Below are 20,934 nucleotides of genomic sequence, written 5' to 3' on the forward strand. Positions count from 1 at the left end.
TCAAACATAAAAAAATATTCAAAGGCTATAATACAGTAGCCTATGAGCCAAAACACCAAAAGCCACAGTCGTTAACTACATTCAACTGATATTAAATCCCAAAATACATATGCAGTAACCTCTGGGTGATAAATTGTAGGTAATATTGGATTCAACTGGCCTGAAGTCTTAATACTAAAATGTACGATCGTCCCTGAATCCAGCATCTCGTTACTATTCGAGTTGTCATCTGCTGCCCATGAATTTGGTGTTTAGGAGTCTGCCATCTCTATGACTGTGTCTGATGATCCATCTTTGGTGATGAACAATGTTTGACACGTCAACAGAAATACCCTCTAAAGGAAATGATGGTGCTTACATCAAAGGTGCAGTAAGCCATGAAGAAAAAAAGTTGCAGTAAGCTTTCAGTCATGAATTGATTAATAACTGGCTATGGTAGACAAATCGAGTGATAACAAATTACCATTATTAACAATTGTATCTAGCCTAAGTGTTTGAGTGACATATGAAACCCCATAAATGTAATCATGAACACAATCAGTTTCACAGTTAAGGGACACATTTTGGCACCTAGACCATATAGCATAGTCTATGGCCTCAACACTATAGGCCCATGGCAGAAAAAAAGAAGACGACTGGAATAAATCCACTTTCTTGAACAAGGTTCAGAAAGTCAAAAACTCAAAACGCTGTTTCAGTTTAATTGCCAACACATTGGCCTAAACAACTTGATAGAAAATGATGGGCTGCTCATGTTCCCACAGTTACGGAATGGCGTGTAAACATAGACATGGGTGGGAGCTGTTTTCAAACAGTACCATGAATCAGACATAGAATCTCATTATTCACAGTGGGCTTTTCTCAAATGCAAAGGCAGCACATGTTAATGCTTACTGTGTGAAACAGTCAGGGGGGATTCGGTCAAGGATAAAACAACATTAAATGATAAGAAAGACAAGAGTGTGTGGATGCATAATATCGTAAAACTATGGGGACAATTCTGGAGAATGCTTGTTGTCAAAATCACTGACTCCCCCCTTTAATTGTTGCAGTTTTGATCACACCATGTCCGTCTGTAAATCTGCCACGCTAAAATCCTCTCTTCTATTGCTTTTAGTGTGAAGCTTGTTTTCTTTAGTGTCTGTGCGAAATGACACCAAGGTGTAATTTCATCACAACACTTTGGCCTGTCTAAACCGCCGAGTTGAGGCGTTGTTTACGGTCTTCTTCTGTGTGTGTGTGTGTGTGTGTGTGTGTGTGTGTGTGTGTGTGTGTGTGTGTGTGTGTGAGTGTGAGTGTGTGTGTGTGTGTGTGTGTGTGTGTGCGTGTGCGCGCGTGTGTGTGTGTGTGTGTGTGTGTGTGTGTGCTGCATTGGAGTCTGGAGTTGGTCTGCTGTTTGCCCATACAGTGGCTGAGGTACACAGTCATCCACACCCTGTCTCCCCCCTGTCTAAAAAAAGCTTGCTGTGGTTATGGACAGAAACCATGTGTGAGGGCGAGCAGTGGTCTGGCTGTTTTCCTCGTCTACACGAACACAACGAGGAGGAGCCGCGTCACAGAGGACTGAGGGACTTCTGTGTGTCTCTCTCTCTATGTGTGAAGACACTACACTTCAATTCCATCAATGACCACATACATTTCTTTATTTTCCCCGTTGTTGTCGAACATGTCACTTTACTCTCTGTGTTCCTCTGGGGCCTCGGGCGTATTTAGTTTGGTATGTGCTGCCAAACAGGGGGAAAGTCAGACAGCGGCTTCTCAGTGCAGCCAGCCGGGCACAGCAGCCCTTGACTTGGTTTTTCCATGAAGTGAGTCAAACAGAGAAAGGAGAGAAAAAAGAAAAGAAGATGATGGTTTCCTATGACGACTCGTCCATCAGATGCAATGTAAGTAAGGTGAGGTGAGGTGACAGCAGACAAAAAAAAGGGCAAAGCAAACTTAAACTGCCAACATTCTCAGCCACAGCTCAACAGGTGCTCATGTGGTTCAGGTCTGACTAACTGCATTTTAGTCTTTCTGTGGTGGAAAGAAGTAATACTCTTATACTCTTAATAATCTTTCACTTCAAGTACCACTCAAATGATAATCTTTACACATAAAACGCATTCATTTAACATCTTAATTAAGTAAAAGTACAGAGGTATTAATATCTAAATGTACCTATAGAATAAAAAGTATTTGATCTTTGAATAACACATAACTAAAGGTTTATTAAAATGTTCTATGTTTTTTCTATCCTCAATTGGAGAAATCGTAACAAACCGAACCCCCCCCCCCCCCGATCAATAAAAGTATTTCCGATTCAGATTCTGATGCGTTACATCACTGGGTACCTGTGAGATAAGCAGTGGAGCCATTTTTAATCTACAAAAGCTGAACAAAAACAAAACCAAGTAGCTTCCCTAGTAGCTAGGAACACTGTCTCGAGAAGAACCTTGAGGAGCATGCAATTCAAATTCCCTTTTGCAGCACGTTTGTTTGCATTTCTATTGTCTGCCAAACAATCTTATGTCATCCGCTATACTCAACTTCCTGATGACCCCCATACATTTCCCCCAATGCCATTTATAGAACACTATAGTTTATGAGCAAATAAGCATCAAACATGTCTAATTTGAGACGGCCCTGTGAAGTCTGTGGCATGAGAGGCCAGATCTGGGACTGCAGGACATGAATGGGCTGGAAGTGGCTTTCTGACCACATACTGAGATTTAAGAGGACATGGGTTGAAAAAGGAATTCCAATGAATGGCCTCTTCAACCTCTAAATGGCTCCGGAGATACACAAGAGAGAGTGAAGTAAATCCCATTTGGGATTAAGAATTTCGACTCCTGGCTCCATTTTGGAGGATTAGCGTTTGGGTGAAATCCCTTCCTTATCTTTACCTTAGTTGCCTCTTCAAATTCCAGACAGACAAACAGAGTGTGTGAAAGGGTCAGGCTCTCCAGTATGAAATCCCTGTCACGATGGATGATCCACAAATCTGCTGCTGCACGTCGGACAATACATTCCTCTCAGTCCAGCGGTGCATTTAGGGACAAGAGCTTTGTTTGAGACAAGTCCATTATTGGGAATCATCGCTTTTAGTCGAAGTCCAGCAACTGCAAAAATTGGCATTAGTCCTGAAAATTTCTGCATTTTTTGGGTGGGTTGTTGCTAACATTCTTCAGTGCAGCCATGGAAATGTTGCCAAAAGTCCTCAAAAAAACATCAGACTTTTATTTGTTGAGTTTAAACCTGTTCACCCCTTCGATCTTTATAATCCTCAATCGTCAATATTTGGATAGGTGCAAAATATTTACCCATGTTTTATCTAAGAAATTATTAAGCAATCTTTGTATTTGTATCTGAAATTATGCTTTGTGATTCTCAGTTGCATCCCACAGACCTGCACATTTTTTTTATAAATATAATATAAATAAAGTTGAATAAAGTTCAAATACATCTAATGTGGTTCCCCACCAGTCTACATAACAGCATTCTTCATTTCTAAAAGTACAAAAGAGAGCAACCATTTATATGAATTAAAGGAAAGAAAACTCAAACTTGCCTTGATGCAAAGTGGGAGTTCACATCAATCATTAAGGGCCAACACGAGTTCTCCCAACGGATGCTCATTAAATTAAGGAATTATTCAACGTTAACAGTTCTGCCTCAGAATATGAGGAGGAGGATGCATGAGCGTAGCATTCCCTTCATATCCACATTCTGGTTCAGTTATGATTGAATATAACATGTGTAGTAACAATGTTGTCCTGATGATGTTAAAAGGTTACATCCACACATTCATTACATGGGTAGAAAACTGCTGCAGCCTAACGTGGTGTTATTTTTTTTAACAGTCTCCGGGCCTAGATTTACCTCGGACCACCACACCCAACTCACTGCACAGACTGTCACGCCTTATTAGACACTCAGAGGAAGTTATCAAAACAACAGCCACCAGGCCCTGTCTATCCCTTTTTCCCTTTCAAACCCCTTGCACATGCATGTTCAAATCTGGACTTCTTTAGTTTGGATAAACTCTCTAGGATTTTTTTGTTGGAATGTTTTATGAATTGTTTTGTAAAACAATCATGTAATACAGTTGTATTTGTTCCTCACTAAAATATTTAATGAAAAGATGAGAAATTTGGTCTTTTTAGGAAAGAAGTTGTGTGTCCTGTTATGGTGAACCTAAAAGGAAAGCTGCTGCACTGAAAGTTTTGAAGATGAAGGTTGCTTAGTGATTGGCTGTTTCTTTAAGCAATAACACATTTCATTCTGTGGCCCTGAAATTGTTTCCAGAGTTTCCAGAAAACACTCAAACACAAACAACTGCACCACACTTTCTCAGATCAGCTGCTGCAAAATAAGGTTTTGAAAAAAGATACACTTGCACAATTATGGATTATGGGACTTTGTAATGCAATCCAAAACCATAACCCTCCACAAGCTTATTTCTTCTTCTATTTAAAGCTCGTAATGTTCACATAAGCAGCAGCCTTGACTTGTAAATAAATTGCACAGGAGGAATCACACCAAATGCATTTCACAGAACATTTTCTTAATGACAGTTTGAACCAACGACTATGCAATGTGTGGTGGAGTTTTATGCGTCAGCTCACTGTACATTCGATCTACAGGTCAAATTTACCATGCATTTAATATGTGCATGTGTGTGAGTGAGTGTTTGCATGAATGTATGTGTGTTTGTATGCAATCAGATACATACAGTATGTATATCAGTATATCTTATTTTGTGCATGTATGGTCCCACATGCACGCCATCACCTGTTTAGTGAGTTCCAGGAAATCGGAATTCCCTGCTGACAGTCTCAGCTGTTAAACTACTTCTTAGTCCTCGATAAATTCAGCACATGATGACCGTCAAGAGATCCACTCTTCTCTGCACTGATTTTAGTCTTTTTTGTCTCTCTTTTAAAAAGATCATCCTTATCAGTCCTCATCCCGGCCCATCCTCTTATCTTATCAGAGGCTGTCAGCCATCCTGTTAGCCTGTCCTGATAAGGGGAATTTTTCAAACAGGGGTAACTGAGGGCAGGGTCAATACTTTTTTTCTATGTTTTGGACTGCTGCCATTACCATGTTTTCTATGGCGTAATTCCCATTTAACATCCTGTTTGCCCATTTAAAAAACCATTACTCAATTGTTCTCTGTGTATTATTGCGTGAGACGGCATCAGTCTTTTTGATACCAGACCATTAAACCTTGACTGTTGGCGACCTGCTCCTCCTTGTTTGCTTGAACGTCTGGAGGCCATCTGCTGAAGCCATCAAACCCAGAAAAACACACTAGAAGCTATTATCGCTGAAGAAAACATCAAAATGAATAGGAACAAAAAGGATTTGGTGATTTAGACGATATTTGACGACTAGCACTTTTACATGAGCTATAAATGAACTAACAAAAAACAGGTTTGGGTTACTCTATGAAGCGACTATAATCTACTGTATATTTTTACAACAATATATAAAAGGTACAATGGGAAGAACTATTTAGCTATTTGAAAATGATCGCTCGTAGGGATGAAGATACAGAAAATGTTGATCTGAATCTGTAGCTCCCATCTGCTTTTTATATATTGTGTCTTGTTTGTTTTTCTCAACCAATACGTATTGTACCTTTCTTTTATCCTGTATCAGTTCTTGTACATGTTGCAGGTAATGAACATGACATTTCCCACAGAAGTTGGAGCATGGCACCGGCCGCCTACATACTTCCGCTCAATTTTAATTTCCCTTCATTAGTCAGTCTGGGTCCACGGTATATTCGCAGGTTTTATTTTGCCTGTCCAATCAACGAACAGAGGGAGTGGCTGAGAACAATGACGTACGCCAGTTTCAGTTGCAGAAGCCGGTGCATGACATACGTCACGACCAAACGTTATGCGATTGGTTGGCAGATCTAGAGTGGCACTGGGCAGATCCAATAGTTTTGAACTTCAACAGACACCCGCCTTCAGGTGAGTTTACGTTTGTCAATTGAGTGATTCCAGACCTTCTGTACAAATTAAATGAAGTACAATGGTCTGGGAGGACCAGGCTACAGAAGATGGTGGAGCCCAAAAGTGAATAAATATAAGAATTATATAAGACCATGTAGCCAGAAACTTGACTCCAAATAAATTATTAACGTCTCTCCGTTACCACAGAATATGTACACTTTAAGCGGCTACAAGAAACATTTAAATATCTTTTTAACAGCCTCATGTTTCCTCTCATAATCATAAATTACCTTTAACAGCAAACGAGACCATCAGTGCAAAGAAAGACGTTTTTATATATTTTTATTTATTTATTTATTTTTTACTTTTATTTTAGTGGTTTTATGTTTTTTACATATGGACAAAAAAAACTGAATAAGTAAACACATACAATACATACACAACACCCAACCCCCTCTCCCCTCCCCTCCCCTCCCCCCTCCCTCACATAAACAGACAAGGAATACAGAAAAAAAAATCAAATAAATAACTAAGACAAAATGACTAAGAAAATAAGCTAAGTACACAAGAAACAAAACAAAGCTAAAACAAAAACAAAACTGGGGCACACCTCACCTTTTGGTTCCCTAAGTGCCGCAGCACTGGGCCCCATATAGCGAGGAGGGGGCCAAGTCGGACTTCCACAGCCTCAGGATACATCTTTTGGCAATAAGCCATACACCATGATTATGCGTGCATTGTGGTCCAATTGTTTTTATATCGTTTTTATTACTGCGTTTGGTCAGGTCGCACACCGAGTCCGATTTTCGGTTCACGCGTGCATGCTCTATGGTCACATATCCATATTGGTCACAGATTTCAGTGTGGCGCAGCAACGCGATTTGAGAAGCCTATCCCTCCAGGTGAGGGAAGGGGAGCGGGAGCCTTGTTTGAGACAGTTATTTGTCGTCATAATGACTGATAACGGGGCTGAACCATCAAAGAAAAAAAATAAAATGCAATGAAGAAAAGCTAAAATGGAGAGTGATAGGCGGGCGGGAGGGCGTTGCCAAGCAACGTATGCACAATTTCACGGGAGCGAACTAGACTGCAGTGTTTACTCCTAAAAGAATGAGCGGTAGCCTACTAAAACAAAGTTTACTTTGCCTCACCAGCATCATCAGATGACCATTATTCATCTGAAATAGTCATTATTTACAACAACATAAACACATTACCTCATCGTGATCCATACTAACTGCCGTCTCTCGTTCATTCGCTTTGTGTGAGGACACGGAATCTTTCAGCTCTAATGCCAGTCAGTGCTACACGCACCTGATTGCAATGAGTTGATGCAGTGTCACTAACCACTCTCACGGAGCCGAAAAGAGTCCGGTGCCCTCACACTTTCAACACACGGACATGCACTATATTGCTTCCTGATCATTTGAATCTCGCACGCCCGGCACGAGCTAGAAAACAGCTTCACGACAGCTGGCGTCGTAAAAATACTACTGCTTTTGTCCAAAGGGGACGCCAATGGGCAATGTTACTCGTAGTGGCTTTAAAAGGTGTACTCAGAAAACAATTTGTTTCTTCAGCCCCGAAACAGGCAAAAAGTCGGTAACTTCAGGCGATCATAAATTAAAATTTGCATTTAAATTGTATACATGTCAAAAGAGGCGTGCATACCAACAGCTGTTTTCACTAATAAAAATGGTGAACGTGTAAGCTGTGCTGTCCTAACAGGTGCAAAAGAACTTTAAGGAGTGTGAGGGAGATGTCAATCAAGCAACGTCTGTGCACTCCCCACAGTCCAGAGAAGAGCAACATTAAGCCATCAGCCAAAATTAAAGTGAAAACATCTGTGTACTTGATACAAGGCTTATTAGGACCTTTAAACTCATATATCTTGTACAAATCTGAATGACAGAAACACATTTTTTTGTTAAATCTATTTGCCCCTTATAAAATCTCATACTGTTCCCTGTTTTCTCACAGGCTGAATATAAAGTAACTTCAGAGGCTGTCACCAGATCTCTCAGCTGCATGTTGACAGCCATATGATTGAGAGAGATGCATCTGCCACATGATGCGACACAGTGTCCCAATAACTGTGTGTGAAACTTGTCACAGGTCACACACTTTCTACTGAGCAAGATTAAATAGTTACATGAAAAAAATCTTGGAAGACATTTTACTTATAAATACTTTTGAATTTCTGGCCCAAGAAGTTCAAACGCTGATTTCAAGTCAAAAGACAAAACTTTCTTCACAATACTGTTTGGCACTGTGTACTTACATTATCAATATACCAAAGGCAAAACCTCAGTTGATCAGTGAAGTCCATCTATTAATGTTAAAGTTACACTGTGGATATGTTGTGTGTTTCTCATGTCCAACCAGTACAAAGACGCGCGTGCACTCCACAAGAAGTTGCTTTGGATAAAAGTGTTAGCTGAAATGTAATGTATTGCTTCAGGTTTGTGGGTTGGTCTTGCCGCCTGTCATCTGTTATTACAATGAATGTACATTAAATATGTTTATTTTTTTGTTGTAGATATCTGAAACATGTCTTCAGTTCAAAATCATAGTTAGAAGCAGTTTTCTTAAAATTAAGGAAATTATCTAGGTGACAAAATGGAGCTGCTAAGGAGGGCCCAGGGGTATTCAGCACAGAACTAACAGAACATCAGACTTAAAGCATGAGGATTTATCTTAAAAAACAAATGACATTTGTCCAATACTGACACTCACTATCAATATTCCAAACTCTCAATATGCATGTATCAAGACCACATGGCTGTGACCCAAAACCACCCTATTCCCACAGATGCACAACAGATACACAGTAACACTGTTGCATGCCTCCTACAAAATACATGTGGACAGAATGTATGTTGACAGGTGGAGTCAGCGATTCTGGACAATGCCTATTGCCAATACCTGTCTTTCAATATCAATGAATATCCCCTCATTTACGCTACCTGTCCGTAATGTGTGGGCGCTGAAAACAAAATCCATGTTGAATACACAGCCAAGACTCAGTAAACAGCATGACTCTATGGTGGCCTCCTTTGTTTACATACCCGTTATTACATACCAGTTTACAGAGCTTAGGCTGTATACTTACAGCACATTTCTTTTCAGCAAGCATTCTCCAGAATCGCTGACTCCTACTTTATTTTAAGTGATATCTCCATCATCTGTGAAAGTGTAAAATGGTTCCTTCGTGAATCTGAGGTCAGTCAGTACATCTTAAATCAAACTTGTAATTATTTTTCTGAATACTATATTTTATATGCACACAGTTGACTTTGTGGATTCCAACAATAAAGGCGCTTGCCAAAAATGATGATTTCCAGGATTGTTTTTAAATGCCCAACATATGTTTGAGATTATTCCTAGGAGTTTCCCTGAACAAACATGGAAGAGTTATGTAATTCCATCCCCTGATGAAAAGTTGGCCTTCACCCTTTTTCAGTTTTCAACCAGAAACTTTATTGCCACATGTCTTGTATTGTGAAATATACAGCGTTTATCAAACCACTGTGATGAACACATATCTGTGTGTTAATAAAAACCACCCTACTTGCCTCCTATATACACTCAGCAGACCTGTTTGTGTGTGTGTGTGTGTGTGTGTGTGTGTGTGTGTGTGTGTGTGTGTGTGTGTGCGTGTGTGTGTATTAGATTTATTACTAAAGATGTAAAAACAAACCTAAGCTTATTTACTTATAGAAAGTTAATGAGAGCACATTCCAACGTGTTTAATCTAAACTGACCAGTACTAAGCCCTATTTTCTGAAGAAATATGCTCCAAGTATGTGAACTCAGGGCTTTTTTAAAATCAGTATCAGCTCTTTCTCAATTCAACCCTTTATCCTCCCTGCCTTCCAACTTTCCGGCATTGGGCAAGTTTGAGTGCAAATAAACGTAACATCTGGACAGACCAGGTACAAAAAAACAAAACTCGAAAATACTAGATCTCGAAGAATGGGTAGTTGATCGACAAAGAATCCATCTAAGATAACATGCTGATGTACATAATGTTTTACCAAGTTCATACCGTTGCAGCTTTCATTGGAATATCGGTAGTTCTTCAGGTTTTTGGACCATTTTATAGCATTTTCAACCTGTGGGTGGCGCTTGATGAAAAGTCAAAGGATCAACGAATTGAGCACAAATAATCTACAGTGGAATGCTGGAATATTTTAAAATCACATGCCAGCCTCCCAACTTCAAATAAGATACTGTGTGTCTGTTGAGCTTCTGGGAATGAGGTGGTTTTGCAACAAGAACGTCAGGGCTGGAAGATTCTGCAAAAACCTTGGTAACTGTTCAATGTCATTTTTGTTTTCAATGGTCTGATGTTCTGTTTCTCTGTCCAGTAGACCCCTGGGCCGTATGTAGCAACTCAAAAGTCACATCTTCTCTCCCAAATACTTTGCTGATATTTCTTTATTTTATGAGAAATTATTCTCTTGTATGATGTTTCAGAACTCAGCCACATAATATGATGCATAACTTTTGTGTGGCGAAAATGCAATATATTTTGAGATTCTTTGTATCTGATATCATTTTGGACAGTAAGTTAGCGGTTATATGCAGCACTACTCTTTTTTTTAGAGTTTTCTAACAGGTTTTCTAACAGGAGTTCTAACAGGCAGATGGACCTCATTAGGGTTTAATGGACCCCAAGAATAGGTCAAGTCAGCTTCCTCAAATCTGCAAGCCCAGTTAGATGCAACGGCTGGAGGTCATCACCTCACTACTTCCCTCCAAAATGCATTGTAATATGATGGAAATAATGCCAATTTTAACACAAAACACAAATGTCAAAAGACTAGCTTTATCTAATAACTGTGCATGGCATTCACTGTGGTTAAGGTTACGGAAAGATTAACAGGCTGTCACAGGACGCTAATTCTGTTTTCTCTTGCAGAAAAGTCTGCCCAATCATCCACCGCCAAGGCCTCCACTCTTACTGTTCGCCCAGCGGCATTTAAAGTCAAACTATTTCCTACTTTGGCAATGATTGATAGTTAGCATTGGACATGAACATATGAACTTAACTCCCAGGGTTGGAGTTGCGGACACATTTCTGACAGGTCAAAGCTGATGAAAGATATAGTACATGTTGTTATTCTGTGAATTCTGTGCTATCGAAGAGATTGGTTTATGCGTATTGCTGGGATCTGTTTGTTAATCACCACATACATTGCTATCCATATCATCTTGGAACTGTGAATTTCCGGACACAGGTTTATGTATTTGTCGGGATCGTTCAGTCTGAGTCTGGACCAAAGTGCATTTGCCTGTTCCAGCCTCTCAAACGAGTGGATTTTCTACCAGTTCCTGTTTAATATCATATATTTCAAAACTTTGTAGTTTTGGACTGTTGTTCAGACAAAACAAGCTATTTGAAGATGTCATATTCAGCTCTTGGAGACTGTAATCAGTGAATCAATCATATAATAAAAAATAAATAACGTAAATAAAGTAATCGCCCGCAGTAAAACCTCTGGATTCATCCATGTTCATGAACTTTGGTGCCAAAGGGCATCAGACACAATGACGCTTTTTCATGATCTAGTATCGGTCACCTGGTTTCACTCAACTGCATCATATTACCCCAGCCACATACGTGCCGTTACCCCTGTGTGGCTTTTCTAATTATAGTGGTCTAGTTGTCTGGTGACACAGGGTCATGACAACAGTGCAGCTGACCCAGAGAAGGTTAATGTGAATGCAGCGCTGACAGGCCATTACAAGGCTAGCAGGAAACATGGCTGTCAACTACTTCCAGCCTCGGTCACATGAGGTCACACTATGGGACATTTTCCTGATCGATTATTCCATAATTTTTTTTGCAGAATAATTGATTGAAAAGGAATTCTACTGATTTTTTCACATAAAAGCCAGTTCACACGTAACAGGGATGTACTGTTCAACGCGTGGGGAAAAAAAGCTACAGATGCTTATCTTCTAAAGCCAGGGTTTTATATTCAGTTCATGGTGACAAGAGATGAGAGAGAAACTGCACATCCCCTCCCTGCAAATAATTTTTGAACAAACAATTAAGCAGTAATCAAAACCATTATCTATTACAGTAACAGTATGATGCGCTATACAGATAATTTTTCAGCACTAGCAGCACCAGCCTCTCTTGAACCTGACCCGAGCATCTTAACCTTTCTCCTCTTTACGTGCTTTATGTCCAGTACTCCTCGCAGCAGGTGAAAACTGTCTGACATCAACAGAACAGCTTATCACTGTGAGAATGGCAGCTTTCTCAAATACCCAGGACCGGCTGATAAGCAAGCAACTTCAAGTATTACCAAACACACTTCAACAACATTGTATCAAGCACACTGAGGAGAGAGGGGTTCGAAAGAGTGTGTGAGTGTTTTTTTGTTTGTGTGCGTATGTGTGTGCACTGTCACTGAGATCATATAGCTGTGAGATTTGGTTGAATACAGTAGTGCTTTTTTTCTCTGAACTCTTTCATGCTATCCCCTGCTGTTTGTGTGTGTGTGTGTGTGTGTGTGTGTGTGTGTGTGTGTGTGTGTGTGCCTGTGTGTGTTTGCTTGCGTGCGTACTTGCTTGCGTGTGTGTGTGTGTGTTTGCGCGCGTGCAAGAAGAGAATCTACATTCTCACACTATCACCTGCTGTGCTGCCTCAACTCGGACTGTGTACAAGTCTCAACCTCTTGGCCCGCGGCAACTTTGAGTCCAAAAGCGAGGTCGTCTTTCAACTTCCTCTGCAGCTATCACAACAAGCACCATGCACGCTGGAATATTAACACAGTGAACGGTTCCAGGTCTTAATATAGATCAGTAATGCGGCAGCAAACACGCATGTATGTAGACTGGCTGCCTGGTATCGCATTTCGATCACTGCTACCAGTACCGCCACCAGCTAAAGCTCTCTGTGGCGCATCAATTTGGCGCGCACTTTCATCAGCACCGTGATGCACCTGGCGCGTCCGAGAAGCGCACTGCGACTTTTGTGTGACCATTTGACCTTGCTGGCACCGTTTTGTTCCACCATCCCTAAACCAAATACATCTGCATTATTAAACGATTTGTATACCAGAGACTGGGAACGTGCACTTCGTGGGCATCCCATAGCCCGCTCCCCCTCCTTGAGACGTCAGTGTTTTTGGCAGCACACTCAGCACCGTCCTTCACACTCTATCGCGGACGCAAGAGAAACACAGACTTACCCTCATACACCCGGCATACGACTGCGATGCCCGCACATTTGAACAGCACGTCGGCTCGTTGGCATTAGGCCTATCGGTCTTGCATGCATATGTCTGTATTTTGTCTCCTCGTTCAGGAGAGAGAAAAAAAATCCATTCTGAGCACCGAATTCATGCAGTTGGCACATAGAGACCAGAGGTGTGTATGTGTGTGTGTGTGTGTGTGTGTGTGTGTGTGGGGGGGGGGGGGGGGGGGGGCGATCTGGTCCCAGCTGACTGGTCCGGATTCTGACAAATGGCAGCCCCCTTACTTTGGAATTAAAAAATGAAGATTATAATCCTTTTAAAACGATACTTGGTCAGAGAGAGACGTCACCTCATCAAAAGGTTTTTATTCGCACAAGACTCTCATTGGCTCTGGTGAAACATTGATCAATCACAGTCAGCCCCAGTAGGCTACAGGGGATGTAGGCCTATCCAACAAGAGCATATGGTGTGAATTGTAAATTCTGCAGGATTTGGCTGACAAAGATATGTTTAAATCCTAGCTCCAAATGAAAGTAGACTGTACATTTTATTAGCATATGCTTATATGCTGCTAAAACAGAGCATTTCAGACAAAGGGTGAAAAAGGCTGGAAAAAGGTGATGAAGAAATTGCAACAATAAACTATGAAAACCACTTTTAAACACCAAAAGTACAGAGTTGAACTGGCAGTTTAGCATAAAATGTCCCCTTTAAATCGAGGAGAAAGTCACGTTTCCTGCAAACGTCTGTGAGTTGCAGGAAGTAGTCAGGATGGATGGTGACCTGCATTCTGAATCCATCATAATAAACAAACACCATGATCTTTGTATCACCTTAATCAAGTGCTGTGAGTGCCTACACTTCTACCATAGAAACATTTGACCGGGCTGTGGCTGAGAGAACGCCTTCATTAAGTGCAGATCAATAAGATTGAAGAATCCCCCTGATGTCTTTTACTGAGGTGTGGTGATGAAGAGACTATGGGTGGATGCTTGAATCAAATTATCTGAGGATAATCTGATGGTCATCAGGGAAATGAGGGAGTGAGTTGTTCATCAATCTTGTAGAATTATAGCATTTAAGGATAAGCATCAGCCAGACGATTGTTTTGCAGAATGCAGGAAGAAAAAAAGTTTTGTTATTTGGTAAGAGGAAGAGGAGAGAAAAGTGCTCCTTTTATTGTTTATATATTGCCTTTATGAGACATAAAAGAATGCTGTTTGAAAAGCTTGCATCCCATGTTTCATTCATCGCCCCCGTGGCAAAAATTATTAAGTAAACCACACTCTACAAATAACTAAATAAGTGAGGCATCACTTGATCCACTCATCAGATCTGTAAAGGACTATTGTTGGAAGTCCACCCACAGCAACAACCACAGCTGCAGCGTCAGTCATTCTAACCACCCTGGCTTTTAATAGCAGAGCTTTGCAATGCACTGAAAGCTCCTGCGTCTGATTCATACGCGTGGGACTAGCAATAGAAAGTAAACAATACATGGCAAATGCATCATTTGGACGTGCTCAAGGTTTTCCACAAAACAAACTGTCTTTGAATTCCCACCGTGCTGGGTCTGAAACATCCAGTGTCTGCGGGGAAAGGGATGAGATGGATTGCAAAATAAAAATAAAATCTAGTTCTCCAATAAACTCAAAAGGTTTCATCACTGTTCATGTTCCTGCACTTTGTCCAACCTCGTGTCCTCCCATCAACACCCACATTAAGCAGATGTGTGGAAAAATAGTGATACTTGGCTTGACTGCCGATTTATTCCATTGCCCAATACCCTGCTTCATGATGTGCTTGTGTGTGTGTGTGTGTGTGTGTGTGTGTGTGTGTGTGTATGTGTGTGTGTGTGTGTGTGTGTGTGTGTGTGTGTGTGTGTATGTGTGTGTGTGTGTGTGTGTGTGTGTATGTGTGTGTGTTTCAGTTTCCAGGGGATGTCCACCAGATGTTTGTTCGCCCTCCTCCAAACCAAAGACAACCCATAAGGATGATCATCCTGTCAGATCTCTCCCCACACACATCCCTCTGTCCATCTCTTCTTTGCAGCAGAAACATTCCCCCTGGACCACCACCTCCGTCCACACCTAGGTGTAGATCTGGCTTCCTACCAAAACACTCTCTGGGCTGCCTCACTCAGTGCTGTGGGGAGACTTCACTGGCTGGGGTTGGCGAGTAACTCCATGACCCATGTTATGCAACCCCAAGGCCATTCGAAATTCCTGATGATTGCTGAGAGCCAGTGAAATTCTTGTGGGTGCAAAATGTCACTTTTTACACACCCTAGAACACACGGACACACACACACACACACACACACACACACACACACACACACACACACACACACACACACACACACACACACACACACACACACACACACACACACACACACACACACACACACACAGGGAAAGCCAGGGAAAAATGTCCTGTGTGTGTTAAATGTATGCGACACAGCATGACCCACATAAAGAAAATCCCTCCAGTTCCCCTTGCGTTAATTCCACATTATTTAACTTCTCAGGAGATTAACCTCTTGCCCTCCTCTTTATTTCTATCGAAATGTATGCAGCAATTTTCTCAAATAACCATAGACCGGGTCAAATACCGCTGCAAAGATACAGGGAACATTAAACAGTATGTAGTGTTATTACAGCTACTTTTGGTCTATGAATTAGCAGTGATTCAAATCATCTGATTAGATATGAGTGATTGAATCTCAATGAGGGGCTAGACATGAGCTGACATGTGGGAAACTGTTCCCAAGGGTCCAGGGGTGTTGGTCCGTGACGCTGTGTCTGTAGGAGGAGGGCGTTGCATAACCAGATTAGGGCAGTTGGTTTTAGGGTTGGAGGGTCACTGAGGCCCGATTAGCTGCCTGAGCTTCACAATCTAAAACCTGAATCGCCCCGAAGCGGCTTCTCAAACACAGAGATTCCTGAATGAGCTCCTGTTCTGAGTGAGATTTCGAGGGCCACGTGGGAGCGATCCAAGCCAGGCTTTATAGGGCCTTTATGGTCCTTTTGATTACACCAACAAGTCATGGACTAGAGTGGATCTAAAACCTGGTGACTCTGTGAATGTAATTTTGCAGCTGGTCTTCTATGAAAGTGAGAAGTTATTGGCAGTTTAAATACAACTATTTGAATAACTCTGGACCTGCTCCCTGAAGGATTCAGAATTTTGGAAATAAAGAAACCGATTTTATGGTATAAAAAAGAAGAAAAAAAACGTTGTGCAGGAGTTTTTTGGAATGGCAACTTTGATCTAATCAAATTGTCTTGCAACAATCTTCACTTGGCTGCCACTCAAAGGAATTTGCACTCAAATACATGATAATAATGTTGAGAGTTACTTTTTAACAATTAAGTTCTGTGATAATAACACAGTCAAATGGCTAAACATCTTAAGGCACAGTCAATGTTTTAATTAATAATCTAATTATTCAAGTAAGAAGTAAGAAAAGTGTGGTAGTCTTTGCAGACTCTTACCGACATACTGGATGGATAAAGCCTCCTGCAGTGCCACCTACTGGTAAATCCTACTCATCACAGACCATGGGGTAATGCAGTGGTTCTCAATTATTTTCTGTCATGCCCCCATAGGGGACAGCAATTAATTCAGTTTATTAGCTCAATTTGTAACATTTAAACAAGACTGCTCAGTCTGTGTGAATCTCAGGACAGAAAAACAAGAGCAAATGATTCACTGAGGTTTGCATTTCATTCAAAACATTTTAAAACTGTATCATATTTAAGGTGGTGTTTTTTATTATTATAGGCCAATAGGGCTTCTGTGATGCGATAACCAATAATTCATTAATGTTATTATTAGTCTACTTGCTTGATTTGTTTTTAAATAGCCTACAGAGACACTTGGATACACGTGGACATTTATTTACCGCAAATCGCGGCCTTTCGTGCGGTGCGGATATGACCATACACAAGCACACATCACGCTTGCTAGCACTTAAAAAAAATAAAAATAAAAAATTATAATTTGAGAAGCACTAGGGTAATGTATGGGGTTCTTTGCGAGAAAAGGATCATGTAAACACATAATTTATCCCAGATGTAAATGTATCAGCTGCAGATGTAACATCACTTTGTGCATTGTAGATTCAGAAAGGAAAATAGTTCATTCTCTTCTAAATGTTGTGAACGGGGATGGTATAAATGCTTTCTAGCCTTTTTTTAGCAAAGTTAAGCACTGATATACTCACTGCGCCCTGCCTGCCCAGCAATAGGTTTGTGAAGAAAGTGAAATATCTAGAGCGATATAAACAATGGTATAATCAACAAGTGCATTATATCAACTTTTATAAGACTATAATATGTCGGTTATGGGTTTGTCAACAGGATGAGATAATGTTGTGCCTTTTGGAGGAAACACATTTAAATACTCAAATAAAAATACAATTAAGCTGAAGACTAATTCATTCATGCTATATAGTCAAATCTATAAAGTCTTTAAGTCAGTACAAAGCAGGTCAGCTGAACAAGCAAAATACAAAATTTGACTCTGCTGTACAAGTGTTTTTTTTATTTGTATGAGAAAAGCTTTTGCATTAAACTTGACTTGAGAAGTCACAGTAAAAATCATGATCCATATTGTTGTTGGTTTACAGTTATCCGAGCTAAACTAAAAAAAACTGCACACACAGATTAAACAATCAAATTCTTCAACATCAAATGAAACATTTTAAAGACAAAGTTAATTTCCTTGTTATTAAAAAGCACATTCCTGTTGGTTGTTAGGTAACATTTTCATCTAACTGCTGAAAGTCAAATTTTGCTTTAAAAAGGTAAAAATACTTTACTTTTTTATAACCCACTAACCTAACAGTACCTATGTGATGAAAATCAGCTTTTTACTGTTACAGTTTGGTTCTTTTTGTTAAAAATGTGTGAGATGTTTGAATTTTAAAGTTTTTACACAGACAAATTGTACTAAAAAAAAAAAAAAAAAAAAAAAAAATATATATATATACATAGTATACACACACACACACACACACACACACACACACACACACACACACACACACACACACACACACACACACACACACACACACACACACACACAGTAAGTGAAGTGTCATGATAGGGCAAATTGTTCTTCATTGATACATAATGGACCCAAGTGGATGAAAAAGTCAAAGTTTCTGAGCGTGAGTCCCTAGGTGGTATTTCAGGTGTGTGCTCTGCAGAAAGCCTCTGCCACAGACATCACAGCGGTGCGGCCTTTCCCCCGTGTGGCTCCTCATGTGCTTCCTCAGGTGTCCGCTGTGGGTGAAGCTCTTGGAACAGAAGGAGCAGCAGAATGGCTTCTCTCCCGTGTGAATCCTCATGTGTATCTTTAAGTCTCCTTTGCGGCTGCACTCTTTCCCACAGACGTGACAACGGTGCAGCTTCAGCCCGGTGTGGCTGACCATGTGTTCGGACAGGGCAGTCGTGTTGTTGTAGTGTTTGCCGCACACCTGGCAACTTTTGGAGGCCTTGTGCGATTTAAGGTGCACGTTAAGACTGTCGGTGGTCTCCAAAGCTTGTCCGCACACCGCACAGAGGACGTCCCCGAGCTTTGCGTGCAGGTGGAACGCATGGTTTATCAAGTAGTTAATGGTGGAAAAAACTTTGTCGCACAATTGGCAACGATGCTCGGGCGCAAACGGATCGATATGAGATAACGGGGCGGATTCACCGGGAGCGCTAAAGGAACTCTGACTCGTCTGGTTCATTTGTGTCTGGCCCGAGGTCAGACTCGCGGCGGGTCTTTCGTCTTCACTTCCATCTTGAACCCTTTCTTTTTGGGCTAGAGCTTGTGAAGTCAGAGTTGAGGCGACAGGTAGAGCATACCGTACGGTTTCAGTTTCTTGTTGCTCCTCCCGTTCACCGTTTTGAGTCTCAGGTTGCAAAGGCAGTTTGGTGTCCTCCTGCTCATTCTCATCCCAGGCAGATGATGAGTGAGGGAGGTAGGCGAAGTCAGCAGCATGCCTGAACTCTTGGACCTGTTCTACTTCCATTTGCTGCTGACAGGCCCAGGGCTCAGGGTCTTCCTCTTTAATATGCCGTAGCTCTGGGTTGCTCTGACAGACGCTTTGTTCTGGCTCAGAGTCATGTTGTTTAATGGGAGTCTCCTCTTTGCTGGTGGGCGACTGAGAGAAGTCTGTGTGTGTGGGGGGAAAAAAAGGAAACAATTTGAAACAAATGCCGCTTTCCCATTCTTATTTTTCAATCAGTTTATCAACAAATTAGTGATTAAGTCGTGGTTGCTGACATAAACTCTATGGGCCGGTTTCGCAGACATGGATTAAGCCTAGTTCTGGACTAAATTGTACTTTCAATGGACAATCTCCATTCAAAATTCCATTTAGTCCAGGACTAGGCTTAATCCATGTCTGTGAAACTGGCCCTATAAGTGCTACGGATGGGGCTGATCCAATCCAATATCGGTATCAGTCGCAGACAAGCCGTTATGCACTCTAATAATAAAATATATAAAAAAGATGAAAAATAAATAATGCTTGTGTGTACGCTATAAAAAGAGAACGGGGTCATCCTAATGTTCCCAGAGGTCAGTCAATGTTCCCAGATTCACGTGGCACCAAATGGGAGGTTTTTATTAAAGGAGCAGTAAGTGATATGGTCCTTTTAGCTAACTTCCTGTCAGTGACTGCAGTTAGCAGTCCCCTCCCTCGTCCCTACGTCACTACCACATGAACGTGCAGCACTCTTCTTCAGATAGAACCTTGATGGAGAGCAGCGAGTCATCGTTCACAGGGACAGAGACCCGCCTCTTTATAGTGCTCTGTCTCCTGATTGGATAAAACGAGCGGGATACTCAAAATTTTAACTGGCAATTACTGCAAATCTGAATGACTGGGAGACCTGTGCTATGAACTGTGCATACTGTTTAAGTGATTGCTGTAAGAATATAGAGTGATTTAACACATACAGCATATTAAGAAACAAATATCACTTACTCCTTTAATGTCATATTTGGTTTTGTGGACACAATACTGTTGTCAAGTTAAAAACACTGACTAGATGTCCATGATACATTCATGATGTGTTAACTTTACCTGATTGATTCATCTTTATTCACCTCGATTGAGTTATGTTATGCAGAAGGAAAAAAAACTTCACTTTTATATCACTATCTTTAAAAAGTATGCATTTTCAGTCCAGTTAGCAACAAAAAGTTCACTTCACACAAGACGGACAAGACATGATAATGTGAGAGGCATTTAAAAAAAAGTAACACATTTCATATAGGCTATAGCCTATAGGAGCTGTAGAAATATTACATTGTTCATTAATGGCCATTAAGAAAACTAACAAATGGCACGACATGAAGTAGGCTAATGTTTCAGATACCAACATAACCGTAGACGGATATGCCCTTTGAGATGACACTACGTTTATTATTCTGGCCCATTGACAATGACAGATGTAAAATGATGACGAACTCACTTTTATGTGTGGACGCAAACTCTAGCAGCAAACCTCTGAGACGATCAATCTCCTGCTTGGAGCTCGAAGCTTCCTCTTCATATTTCGCGATTGTTCCCTCAAAAACTTGAAATATTTCCTCTGCAGCCGCTGTCAGTCGCTCGCTCACGAAAGACCTGAGAAGCAGCCGAGAGGACATGTTTTAAGATAACTGTTTTTATGAATGAGAATGGCGAGGGAAGGTTTAATGAAGTCGATTTGGGTGTTAGCCTTCGAGCTACGGAAGTAACGATAAACAACTCCAGCAGC

At 41.0% G+C, this 20,934-nt stretch overlaps 1 protein-coding gene across 1 annotated transcript; it reads right to left on the minus strand.

Moving 5' to 3' along the window:
- Window positions 1–18,286: 18,286 nt before the first annotated feature.
- Window positions 18,287–20,848, minus strand: LOC307257291 (uncharacterized protein). The gene is made up of 2 exons (XM_080036469.1): window positions 20,647–20,848; window positions 18,287–19,339 (listed from the first exon to the last, which is right to left on the minus strand). The coding sequence occupies exons 1-2, from the start codon at window positions 20,822–20,824 to the stop codon at window positions 18,330–18,332; spliced, it is 1,188 nt and encodes a 395-aa protein (XP_079892595.1). The 5' UTR covers window positions 20,825–20,848; the 3' UTR covers window positions 18,287–18,329.
- Between the last annotated feature and the right edge of the window lie 86 nt (window positions 20,849–20,934).

The sequence above is a fragment of the Ammodytes marinus genome (genome assembly GCF_949987685.1).
Source record: "Ammodytes marinus genome assembly, chromosome: 11".
NCBI lineage: Eukaryota > Metazoa > Chordata > Actinopteri > Uranoscopiformes > Ammodytidae > Ammodytes > Ammodytes marinus.